Source organism: Puntigrus tetrazona, chromosome 2 (assembly GCF_018831695.1).
Source record: "Puntigrus tetrazona isolate hp1 chromosome 2, ASM1883169v1, whole genome shotgun sequence".
NCBI lineage: Eukaryota > Metazoa > Chordata > Actinopteri > Cypriniformes > Cyprinidae > Puntigrus > Puntigrus tetrazona.
In genome coordinates, this window is record NC_056700.1 from 15847470 (window position 1) to 15860136 (window position 12667).

At 37.4% G+C, this 12667-nt stretch overlaps 2 protein-coding genes across 2 annotated transcripts; one reads left to right on the forward strand and one right to left on the reverse strand.

The window, feature by feature from the left end:
• The first annotated feature begins 1614 nt into the window (after positions 1 to 1614).
• On the forward strand, positions 1615 to 9286 carry klhl20 (kelch-like family member 20). The gene is made up of 12 exons (XM_043217539.1): positions 1615 to 1744; positions 2617 to 2983; positions 3119 to 3325; positions 4365 to 4523; positions 4930 to 5024; positions 5606 to 5721; positions 5811 to 5994; positions 6134 to 6277; positions 6382 to 6515; positions 7396 to 7604; positions 7685 to 7791; positions 8033 to 9286. The coding sequence occupies exons 2-12, from the start codon at positions 2648 to 2650 to the stop codon at positions 8115 to 8117; spliced, it is 1776 nt and encodes a 591-aa protein (XP_043073474.1). The 5' UTR covers positions 1615 to 1744; positions 2617 to 2647; the 3' UTR covers positions 8118 to 9286.
• On the reverse strand, positions 8770 to 12622 carry cenpl (centromere protein L). The gene is made up of 5 exons (XM_043217552.1): positions 12522 to 12622; positions 12025 to 12184; positions 11695 to 11946; positions 10309 to 10860; positions 8770 to 10228 (listed from the first exon to the last, which is right to left on the reverse strand). The coding sequence occupies exons 1-5, from the start codon at positions 12590 to 12592 to the stop codon at positions 10154 to 10156; spliced, it is 1110 nt and encodes a 369-aa protein (XP_043073487.1). The 5' UTR covers positions 12593 to 12622; the 3' UTR covers positions 8770 to 10153.
• Between the last annotated feature and the right edge of the window lie 45 nt (positions 12623 to 12667).

Here is a 12667-nt window from a genome sequence, read left to right on the forward strand (position 1 = left end):
GGCAATGCCTAACAAAGCCATCATTTCACCAATTTCCACAGAAACAGGTGCTGGCACAATGGCTGCTTCCTTCTGCACTGAAAGAGAAGGTTAGTGAGGTTCATGGGAACTCGGGCGGACAATCTCAGGGCTGTCCAAGTGTCGTCCTTAGGCTCTGACATAAAAGAAGGCTAATTTGTTGTCGCTGTTTTCCCAGGAGGGGGGGAAAGGAGGGGGGACACATTTAGGGAGAAACAGACCCTGTGATATCAATCTCAGAGTAGCTGAGAGCTCTTTTTCTGATGTGCTTGACGTCCAGTGTTTTGCCTATGTGGAATGACACATGTTTTATGTGTGTGGTTGTACGACAAAAAAAAAAAAAAAAAAAAGCCGGGACAAAAGCAGAAGTGAAGTCATTGCTATCAGATTCGTCTTTGGCTAGTTGATTCTGTTATTCACCTGATTTTGTACACGGCTCCTGGTCCTTTCTGCCTTCCTCTCTCCTCAGAACTAACATCCAGGTATTGGGTGCTGGGAGCAAAGTAAGTTTGGATCTCTGGGGAAGGGGAGGTTCCCTTTTGCATCCAAAATGGTGTTTAAACTGTGTAAGAAAATAACACTGATATAAAAGCTTCTCTTTGTATTTTTTTCTTTTTAGCAGTAGAAACTAAAGGCCCTTAGAAGGTTAAACCTCTTTTGCAATACAAAAATTTAAAGTGATTACATTAAAAGTATTGTATTGTAATACTTTGTTTGTTTTATAAACTTTAATACTGCCGAGAATATCTGTATAGTAAAGAGTTTACAAGATTTGATAATGCTACCTCATTTGCATGCACAATAAGCGCTAAATCTGTTCTGATCATTTATGGTATTCGAGGAGTTCAGGCTGATTAATCAGTGTCTATTGAGAAGGTCTTGTTTACCTCTATTAGGGGTGTTGTTTCCCCCCACATCAGGCTCCAAAGCACTGCCTCCTATGGTTCAATTTGGAGGCCACCAATGCACAAAGTAAAACACTCTTCAAAAGAGTATAATAAAACACGCCACAGAACAGAAATGGGAGAGAAAGAGAGAGAGAGAGAGAGAGAGAGAGAGAGAGAGAGAGAAAGGGAAGGGGAGGGGGAGTACTGAGTGAGCAAATGAGAGAGAGAGAGAGAGAGAGAGAGACTTGTAAACCTGTCTGAAAGCATTCCAATAAACAGTAGAAGAATGTAGGCTTATTTAAGTCTCATTTGGAGTCTTTGTTAGAAAAAAACACACCTTTAAAGAGAGACAGGTGCGCCCACAAGGCAAAAAAAGTATATTAGGATAAAGAGCAAGCTGGAAAAAACCCTTAAAAAACCCCAACATGACAAATAAAATAAATTAAAAGTAATAAAACAATATGTTATGTTCAGATGTAACATGTGAAAACCTGTTTGTTTGTTAATTTGTTTCATTATTAAGGAATGCTTTTATTGATTAAATTTTATTAAGTTCATTTAATCATTATTGGTAACTACTTTTGCATTTGATGCTCCCTTGATCATATAGATGACAAATTTATTGTCTCCAAATGCACCTTTTCTGTCATTACGGCGCGTAAAAAGACGCAGGACTTTTATTCTAAAATGCCTATTTCCTGTGACCGTCAGGAAACTAATATAAAAAATTAAAAATAAAAGTTGACGGTGTCCCGTAAACCCAGCGGTTGTCTTGATATTATCTGGCTAAATCTCGACGACTTAAAATTCAATCTGGACCGATTTAATGGACAAATAAGGTGAGGAATTCACACCTCTTCTCTCATAGTCTTTACCAAGCGTAACGCCACCTTTGAGAAACTGCTAAAACAGAACAAATCCGATACTTCGTTCAAGCTAAGCTTGGGCTAATTGACACTCCGTTAGCCAGTGTGTAACCAGCAAGTCTCGCTCATGGATATAGTATAAACCTTCTTCTAATGTGTATTAAAATCACGCGGTTATTTTAATAGCTCTGCCTAAAGGATATCGCTTTTGCCAGCGCGTAAGGTTTGCATTAAGAATACTCTGGGCCCCGTCAAACTGATTAACGTCGCACGTCCAATCTTCAATACATTTCCAGCGTCCGTAACATTATTTTGCTGATTTGTGTAACGTATATATTTGTCTCGCATTTCTGTTTCGCTGCATTGCCATATTTCAATTCGCCGGACAACCACATGACTTACCGCACAGGAGTACAAGTTATATTAATACTAACCTTCACTAAACATGTATTAAGTAGAACGTAATGGAGTTGGATATCAGTATATAAGTCTAGGCGTATATATTTGTAACGTACTTCACATTCTAATAGAGTGAGTGAAGTCATTTGTGATGTTTGCTATGGGCGTGTGTTCATCTCATATTTGCTAGTCATGCTGTTTTTCAATCTAGTTTGCATAGAGTTTAAACTGCTTGATCTCTAGGTAATTATTATTATTTTTTAAGTCACCATTTGCACATTGTTCAGAAGACAGTCAAAGACAGTAGTGGTGTTACTGAGGTCAAGTAAGTTGATAATTCAGTTCATTTACTGTAAAGTTTATTAATAATGAAATGAGTTCAGTTATAAACACTGCATAAGCTATTGATTTTTGACTACTTGATTTTTATTTATTTTTTTCCTAAGGGGTACCAGTGCACGCCCGGATACCACAGGAATGGATATCACAAGTCGCTGCACCCTTGGTGACCCCAACAAGCTCCCAGAGGGAGTTCCTCAGCCTGCCAGGATGCCCTACATCTCAGACAAGCACCCTCGGCAGACCCTGGAGGTCATCAACCTGCTCCGCAAGCACCGAGAGCTGTGCGACGTGGTTTTGGTGGTGGGAGCCAAGAAGATTTATGCACACCGTGTGATCTTGTCCGCCTGCAGCCCCTATTTCAGAGCCATGTTCACGGGGGAACTGGCAGAGAGCCGACAGACAGAAGTTGTGATCCGTGATATTGATGAACGAGCCATGGAGCTGCTCATCGACTTCGCTTATACCTCGCAGGTGTGCATTCCCATTGCTTTATGCTCAATATTAAAGTCGCATTGAATGTTGGACTGCTGTGAATGTTGATGGTTTGTTTTGAAGTTCAGTATTAAACTTCGAACCGGCTGATATAAGTTGTGTGGTGGCCTGCAGGTGACTGTGGAGGAGGGAAATGTGCAGACTCTGCTGCCTGCTGCCTGCTTGTTGCAACTGGCCGAGATTCAGGAAGCTTGCTGTGAATTCCTGAAGCGGCAATTGGACCCCTCGAACTGCTTAGGCATCAGGGCCTTCGCCGACACTCACTCCTGCAGAGAGCTGCTGCGTATCGCTGATAAGTTCACCCAGCATAACTTTCAGGAGGTAATAGCTGACCTCCACACACCCTCTATTGTGTCGACAAAGAATGTACCATGACTTTGAACTTGAACTTTTGTTTCCATTCCTTACTCGTTTTGCTTGTCTTTGTGTTGCACAGGTCATAATATATTCTCTTTATTCTTGTTAGTCTACAAATTAGGTAACATTTTACAGCAAGTAATTTGTTAATAGGTTAGGCAAAATGAACAAAGAATTGCATTGAACAACATAACAAGAATTAAGAACTATTTTGTCCAAAATTAAAGACATTTATAAGAATTTTTTTCTTAAATGCTTTTTTATTTTTTTATTTTTATAAAGGTCCTACAAAATAGTAAGCATTTTTTTACTAAACTGTTTTCAACTGTAAGGATAAAAGATATTGCTATTGAACACCAAAACAGTATTTTAGATCATTCTGAACTATCAGAAAAAACTACCAAAAATTGCATTTTAACATTTATTAACAAAATGCAATTGTAATAGTACTTCACAATTCTTTTTTTTACAGAAGGTTTGACCAAATAAATACAGCTTTAGTGCTTCAAGAGATGTTTGAGACATTACAGAATGTTAATGATGACAAATCTTTAAACAAAAGGGTATGCTTAATATCTTAATATTAAATTCAGGACTGATTCCTGGAAATCCTGTACATTTCAGACAATTCATATAGTCAATATAAATGTTTGTAGTTGTGTTAAATGCAGTATTACTCTGAAAAAAAAAAAAAAAAGACTCTACGCAAAGTGTGGGAACCCTGTAGAAGACTCGGTTGTGACTTCTCTGTGTCTAATTTTAGCCGTGCACTCAACTTTTCCGTCAGCTAGTTTAGGGTTTCCCTGATGACCGTGCAACCCTGTTATTTTTGACTCATGGAAGAACCCCCACTCCTGGTATCAAATGAACAATCCCGTATTTCTTTATTTACTTTTAAAAGGGTCATATGTAGCACCGTGGCTTTGACTGTGTTTGGTGAAGTGAAAAATGTATAGATATCGCATTATTTTTAACATTTTATTTGATGATTTCTGCTTTTTAGGTGATGGAGAGTGAAGAGTTCATGCTGCTGCCAGCCAACCAGCTGATAGACATCATCTCCAGTGATGAGCTCAATGTTCGAAGTGAGGAACAGGTGTTTAACGCTGTAATGGCCTGGGTTAAATACAGCATCCAGGAGCGCAGGCCTCAGCTGCCGCAGGTCAGATATAAGCGTATAACACACTAAAAACATACGGCTTGTGGTAGATGCTCATAATGTTTAATAAAACAAAATGCAGTGTATCAAAACAGAGGATACATCAGTTAATGAATAGTTCAAAAGAACAGCATTTATTTGAAATAACGTTTTGCATATCTTTACTGTCACTTTTGATACATTTATAGCTTTCCTGCCGAATAAATGTAGCTTTCCACATTATATTTTTATAATATATCTTTTTAATTATGACTAGCTGACAGGCTTTAAATGGTGGTGTGTGTCAGCAGGATTAAAAAGAGCTCTTTTATAAATGACATGTAAATAATGTTATTATCAGACTTGCTTCAAAGAGTCGAATGAGATGAATAATTCATAAGCCCGCTCATCTGTTTTGTCATGGCAACAGGTTCTGCAACATGTGCGTCTTCCCCTTTTGAGCCCCAAGTTTCTGGTTGGGACGGTGGGTTCAGATCCTCTGATCAAGAGCGATGAGGAGTGTAGGTACGTTGTTTACAGTCACTTTTAAAAGTGTCTAATTTTGTAAAAACTTAAGTTTTTGTTAAGGGGGGGGTGAAGATCTCCTTCCTATGCCCCTTTTCCAGAGTCCAGTATCCCTGAAGCACATTTTAATAGACTCTGATGTGTATAGCTACTGTAGGTCTCTTTACTTTCAGATATTTTTTGTGAATTTACATTTTTACAGTGAGTCCAAACTTAGTTTATGAAAAAAAAAAAAAAAAATTGTATGCATTTTTTTATTATTATTATTATTATTATTATTATTATTATTATTATTTATTTTTTCATTTGTCTCCTGTTTTGAATCTACTATAACAGCTGACTAAGTGCTATACAGTAGTGTATTTTGACATATTTGTGCTTCGATTCATATTTATGTCACCTTAATTTTTGTCTTGCCCTACTTGGCTGCCATTTACAATCAATCATTCTGTATGATTAAAATGTTTTTATTTCTCTATTGACATCTAAATTTAAATATGAATAAATTTCAATCTCTAAACTGTGACGGATGAATCAATACTTTTATTTTATTTTTATTTTTTTTCTCCCCTCTCCTATAGAGACTTGGTTGATGAAGCCAAAAACTACCTCCTGCTACCCCAAGAGCGCCCCCTGATGCAAGGACCTCGAACCCGGCCCAGAAAGCCAATCCGATGTGGAGAAGTACTGTTTGCTGGTGGGTGTTTTAGCAGCCATATCTTAGTTCTGTTGTCTAGTTTTTTTTTCTCCTTTTGCCCATCTGATTTGTGTGTTTGTGTGACTCAGTGGGAGGTTGGTGCAGTGGTGACGCTATCTCAAGCGTTGAGCGCTACGACCCTCAGACCAATGAGTGGAGGATGGTGGCGTCCATGAGCAAACGCCGCTGTGGAGTTGGTGTCAGTGTTCTGGATGATCTGTTGTATGCGGTCGGCGGACACGACGGCTCGTCTTATCTCAACAGTGTGGAGAGGTGCCGCTCGATTAATACAGATGAATTAGCCGTGTTTAGCATGCTTGCAGAATCGAACGAATCCCCGCATTCTTGAAATGAAATGAATAACGGATGGGTAATGTAACTCAACGTGTCTGCCCTCTGCTGGCTGTGTCAGGTATGATCCTAAGACTAACCAGTGGAGCAGTGACGTCGCCCCTACGAGCACCTGCAGGACCAGTGTGGGTGTTGCTGTATTAGGAGGGTATCTGTATGCTGTGGGAGGTCAGGATGGTGTTTCCTGTCTCAACATTGTAGAAAGGTTAGTATTAAGATGATCACACAGTGGTTATCTAAACATCTAAATGGGCATGGCTTGAAGTTTCCTTTAAGAGGGCGTTTAATGAGATATTTGCTATTCTGTAGGTATGATCCGAAAGAGAATAAGTGGACCCGTGTTGCCTCGATGAGTACCAGGAGGTTGGGTGTAGCTGTAGCTGTATTAGGAGGTTTTCTTTACGCAGTAGGAGGTTCAGATGGAACATCCCCACTAAACACAGGTAAATACTGGAAGATGTAGAGGCAGAGCTTCTTCTGTTTTTCCAAGAATAAATGCGGCTGAGAAGTGTTTTATGATTGAAGTGTTGATGATATTATTCAATAAAAGAACACGTATTGGCATTGGAGCTTTGAAATCGTCGGTTGTAGTAAATACAAACAAATGTTGGAACCTTTTGTAGAATTTCTCCGTGCTACAGCAAAAAAAGCTTTGTTTGCTTCCGTAAGTTAATTTTTGAACTGAATCAATTTAAAAGGCTCATTTAAAATTCTCATTGTCCAAGAAATTAAGAGTTTTATTAGTTTTAGTCAATGAACAGATTCATAACTGACAGTATTTACATTTTAATAGCTTGCCAATACACAATTTGTATGCGAGCACTTATGTGGAACTATTTTTAATTTATTTTTTTGTCAAATTGGTTTCAAAGTATTAGTATTTTTAACATACCTAAAGCTTTATTCAAGACTGTTCAAAAGTCAGAAATATATATATATATATATTTTTTTTTTTGAGCAGGTATGCATCAAATTAATCAAAAGTGACTGTGAAATTAGTTACGTTACAAAAGATTTTTTTCTTTTGAACCTTCTGTTTATTAAATAATAATTTTAATAATCACGTATTTTTCCACAAAAATATAAGATAAATGTTCAACATAAGAAATGCCTCGAGTCAGATCAATAAAAAAATATATATAAATAAATAGTAATGTTGCTGTTTTTATAGCATTTTTAATCATATCAGCCTTGGAGATCATAAGACGCACAAAAACATTTACAAAATCTAACTGACAAATGTTTTCATGTAGTGCTAATTGCTGTATTTCAGATATTATGCGGAAAATGCTGAATTTTAAATACCGTGATTTTTGTTGGCAGTGGAGCGGTATAACCCTCAAGAGAACCGCTGGCACACAGTGGCACCCATGGGTACCCGTCGGAAACACCTGGGCTGTGCAGTATACCAGGATATGATCTACTCTGTGGGCGGCAGAGACGACACCACGGAACTGAGCAGCGCAGAGCGGTACAATCCCAGAACCAATCAGTGGTCACCTGTAGTTGCGATGACGTCCAGAAGAAGCGGGGTATGCAAATCTTTAAACTTGTTTCAGCCTCTTAAAAAGAAAAGAACTGCCCAGCAAGTCAATTCTCTCTTTTGTCCTAGGTGGGTTTAGCAGTAGTAAACGGCCAGTTGATGGCAGTTGGAGGATTTGACGGTACCACATACTTAAAAACTATAGAAGTCTATGATCCTGATGCCAACACATGGAGGTATGTACACCGCTTTTTGCATCATGGTTTCCACCAAAAAATATAATATGAAATGTTTGAAAAATACTGGGAAATAACGTTTGCATTTTACATTTTAAAATGCCTTAAATTGTACTGTTTTTAGTGTATTTCGATCAAATAAATGCAGCCTTGGTAATTATAAAAAAAAAAAAAAAAAAAAAATCCTATTACCTCAAGCTTTTGAAATCATAGGTAATCGCTGATTTTTCTTTTCCCAAAGGCTCTATGGAGGAATGAACTACAGGAGGTTGGGAGGTGGCGTCGGTGTAATAAAAATGACTCACTGTGAATCACATATATGGTAACACCTACAGTATCCATCTCTCAGATGCCTCACCATAGCTCGTGCCTCATAGAGACATTGTACATCATGCAAGAGGAAAAAACAAAACAAAACTGAGTATTGTCTCCAGTTACTGAGATGGCAAACGTACCATCTCCTGAAGCTGCTCTGAGGAGACTCACCTGGCCATAGAGCATCACTCCATTTCGTTTTTACATTTGGTCGTACTTGAGAATAGCCAAAGGCAATGTTTTGAAGAGAGAAGCAGCAGCCGGAAAAAGCATCAAGCCAGAGCGTATGTTTTTCTGGAAGGAACCAGCCTTCCGCCGGTCTATTTGACTGCATTGAAGAATAACTACAGTAACCTGAAACGCACGTCGCTAGGGATTGGTGTGAATGACGCTCGTTCTTGGAAGCAGATGTTTCCCTGAATAATGTTCTAGTCTGAATTGGATGCACTGTGATATCTTTACTATTTCTTTAAGTTTAGGTTTTAATGAGTTCTACACTGAGCATTAACTGTTCCTCTGCATTTTACCAGATGTAAGAAGATTTGTTCTCTCTTCTTTCTGTTTCTTTGGTGTGCTGAAAATGCAGTCCCTCCTGAAACATTGCAATCTAATGAAGGCTGTAAAAGAAGAAAAATAAGTTATTTTTGAAGCAGTCAAAAACAGGTTTGATGTATTATCAATTTGTTTACTTTTATACAACCGAATGCATCATTGAACCAGTCCATGCACTTTAATCCACTAAGAGTTTTTCTATTAAAGTTTGTTTTTTTTTTTTTTTTTTTTAAAGATTGTTGGATGTATTGTTTTATGCAAGTATAAGGACCCAAGGTAAAAAAAAAAAAAAAAAAAAGAAAAAAAAAAAAAAAAAAAGATTTCATAATCTGACATTTTTAGAACAAACAGGTTTGCAGTAGTAGCCTGCACGTATGCTCAAAAAACTTAATGTATAGCTTGTTACTGAATATGAGATGAATCTCTTTGAATTGTTACAACTGCCCTTTTTTTTCTTTTTTAAATCAACACTTGTTTTCCCACAGGACAGTTATGTGTTCTAATCTTGGTGTTGAAATACGGTTACATAAAGTATATCTTCCATGATCTTATTTAATTTTAAAGATGTACAACTGTCTATACATTTCAGATCTTTGAAAGTGGAAATAAAATATCCAAAGCAAAATAATGCAAATGTTTGCAGTCATTGAAATTGTTAATTGTTGATAAACTGGTGAGAACCACTGATTTAGACTGCTTAAATTTAAATGTCCTGACATGAATTTGGAGATCTTGGAAAAAACGGAATTCAATTTAGTTTTTTGCTTTATTGAGACAAATGGTACTGGTACTCTGTTCGAATACATTTTGTTATTCACATCTTAGGTGCTTTTGTGATGTAAATGCTTAAATGATGGCTGCTTTGAGTGCAAATTAAAGAACGAATCAAAGTAATATGCAACAACACAGTTAAATCAGTTCCAAACTTGTTTCAGAACTACTAATAGAACAAACTTTTGCTACATGTAGGCTTTGTAAAGTAATACATTTAGATCGTTCGATTCTGACATTGCGCTGCTAGCAAAACGAAATCGTATGATTACAGAGGCCTTGAGTCAAAACGCATCTTAACAACCAAAATTAAGCCACTATTCATTATGCAAATATAACAAACACCCCTAAAGTTATTTACACAATTTAAAATATGTTTGTATAAAATATAGACGTTACAATATACAAATAGACACAATAATGCCTATTTGTGTGAACTATTGAATTATACATATAGTAGTGATAAATTTACACATAGTTGATAATCAGGTTTATTTGTGATAAATGAGTTGTATCACAATAACATAAGCCTAAGACAGATGTTATTTGTCTTTATAAAACTACTATTAAAAAAAAAAGCAGAATAAAAAGTTCAGTTTCAAAAGCTGAAAAACAAACAGACATTTTACAGCACAAAAAAATAAATACGAGACAATGAGCTTTAAAACACGAAAAAGTATAGAAAAAAAAAAGTGTATTTACAAGTCTGAATAAAAAGCATATTTTAGGTTGGCATTTTGGAAAGAGCGGATTCTGTCAGAAGGGTAAGTAAGGTGGTGATGTAGTCACTGTTTCCGATCTGAAAGAAAGAAAAATCAGATTGTAACAAATATGAACGCAACTCGCGCTGTATATACAGTGAATAAATACGACAATTACCTTGATTTTTCCGTCAAGATGTGCTGATCCCAGAGCGGTAGATACTTTTACCAGTGTACCAGCAGACAGGTAGATCTTAAAGTGTCTGAAAAAATGAGTCTCCAGCCCGTTGATGAAAGACCGGACCTCTTTAATATCAATCTTGTCGTCTGGACTCTCCTCTGGGTGAATGCTGTTCCAGAGCTCCCACGCGTCCTGTGGGTTGACTGTATACGAGACATCCAGGGGCGGCTGCGTGGGAAGGCTCCAGGCCAGTTTCAGATGCCTGATATTGCAGGTGGGATGGCAACCAGTCCAGAGAGCAGCCAGCCAGTTCAGAGTGGTGGAGTTTAAAGCCAAGCAACCGAAGTTGCAATCAAAAGCCCTCTCGAACCAGGATTTGACAAGCATTGTGAGAGATTCCGGTCCGCTTGTGCAAAACAGAGGTAAGCTGACAAAATCAGAAGGCAGTGACCTCAGGTACTCCGGATCACCGTTCACGCACGTGAGCCAACCGCGCCACACCACTTTAGAAGCGTCCGCAGCTGCAGCAAATACCGGTTTGGACTGGATCTGAGGTAGTAAGGGAAACATTTACATGAATGTGGCATATTTATATGCTATTATTATACAGAAAGTGGTCTCATATGAAAAAGTCTTTTATGTTTGCCAAGGCTGCATTTATTTAATACAAAATACAGTAAATAGAGTGAAATATTTGTATTAAGAATATCTTTATTTTAATGTTTTTTTTTTTTTTAATTCTAATTTAATCCTGCGATGGCAAAGCTTAATTTTCAGAAGCCATTACTCCAGTGTTTTTTCAGAAATAACTCTAATATGCTGATTTGGTGCACAAGAATTATTATAAAATGTTAAAAACGGTTGTGCTCCTGATAGTAGTGTAGAAACTGCTACTTTTTCAGAATTCTTTGAATCAAAAGTTTATGTAGCAATGTCACATGATCTTTCAGAAATTATTCTAATATGTTGCATTAGTGCTCAAGAAACAATTCTTATTATTTTTAATGTTAAAAACAGTTGCCTAATAGTATTTATAGTAAAAATTATTCATGTTTTTTCAAGACTCTTTTTTGAATTAAAAGTTTTTGTAACAATGTCAATGTATCTGTTGTGACATCAATGTAATGCACTGTAGGGATTGAAATATGTTTTTGAACCCCAACTTTTTTTTTACATGACCCTTTGCTAATTTTTCTAACATGCTCATTTGGTGATAAATATTCATTATCGTTTAAAACCGGTTTGCTGCTTAATATTATTATTTTGAAAGTGTCTATTTAATATCTTGTTATATCATAAATTTGTTACTTTTGATCAATTTAATGCTACCTTGCTGAATAAACACGTGAAACAAAAATGAACTCATTTATCAGGCAGGCTTACCTGAATGAAAACAGTCTCAGCATCCTCATCGGTTTCGGCCAGTCCAAGAACTGCAGTAAATGTGACCTTAAATCCCGCTTCTAGCCCGACTTCAACCGCAACTCCTTGCTGTTTCTCTGCTACGATGAAGGCTGCGAGATGTTTGGAATATGCTTTCAGCTGTGTATGTCTGAAGTGATGCAAAGGGGTGACGTAGGACAGCTTCCACTCATGTTTCACCAGAAGAGCGATGTGCTCGGGGTCAACCTTATCCTGTAGAAACAAATAAAGACATTTGACACTCAAGCCCCTCTGTAGCATATTGAGATACCGTCCGTGATCATCTCTTACGGTGATGAGTTGTGATTTGGCAGCTCCTCTACTGGTTGGGATCTTCAAGACTGTTAAATGCCCTGGCGTTTGCCAGAAATATGAGGGTGCTTCTACACAGCTCCGACCATAACTTTTGCTTCTACGAGTTACAGGTCTGCTGGTGGGAGTATTGAAGGCACTGCACGGGTAATACAAGAAACAGATGTGATTATTATTAACGACTCTACTACTACTGAAACATACAATGAACAACTTCTGCTTTAATGACAAAAACGTGTTATTTGTTGTAAGTGCACGTTTAAAATACGCTATGGTTTTTAAACAGCTTATCAAACAACAGAAAACAAAAGGCAACAGTTCAGAAAACCGCTAAGTTTCTATTAGCATTTCGCTAAACCACTGAGCGATCCGTTTTCGTTGTATTAAGGGAGACGCGCGTACGTGTTGTGTTTCAAATCAACATTCTGCGCTACAAAATGTTTTGAAATAAGTTTAAAATCTCATATCTGTCATACCTGCCTCTCCCCTCCATGATGACCAAAAACACACCGAGCCAAAAAAAAAAGCAGGAAGAGGATTTGAACATCCCGCTTTCCCATCATGCAACGGGGTAAAACAGGAATACTAATCGATTGCTGCTACTAAGAGTAATATGCATTAA

Bases quoted from the DNA above. Each gene is read 5' to 3' on its own strand.
- klhl20 (XM_043217539.1), top strand. From the start codon at position 2,648: ATGGATATCACAAGTCGCTGCACCCTTGGTGACCCCAACAAGCTCCCA. The intron at 3,326-4,364 runs GTAATAGCTGAC...TCTGCTTTTTAG, and splicing joins CCCAGCATAACTTTCAGGAG to GTGATGGAGAGTGAAGAGTT. The intron at 5,722-5,810 runs GTGGGTGTTTTA...TGTGTGACTCAG, and splicing joins TGGAGAAGTACTGTTTGCTG to TGGGAGGTTGGTGCAGTGGT.
- cenpl (XM_043217552.1), bottom strand. From the start codon at position 12,592: ATGTTCAAATCCTCTTCCTGCTTTTTTTTTTGGCTCGGTGTGTTTTTG. The intron at 11,947-12,024 runs GTAAGAGATGAT...TTGTTTCTACAG, and splicing joins CCAAATCACAACTCATCACC to GATAAGGTTGACCCCGAGCA. The intron at 10,861-11,694 runs GTAAGCCTGCCT...TTACTACCTCAG, and splicing joins CTGAGACTGTTTTCATTCAG to ATCCAGTCCAAACCGGTATT.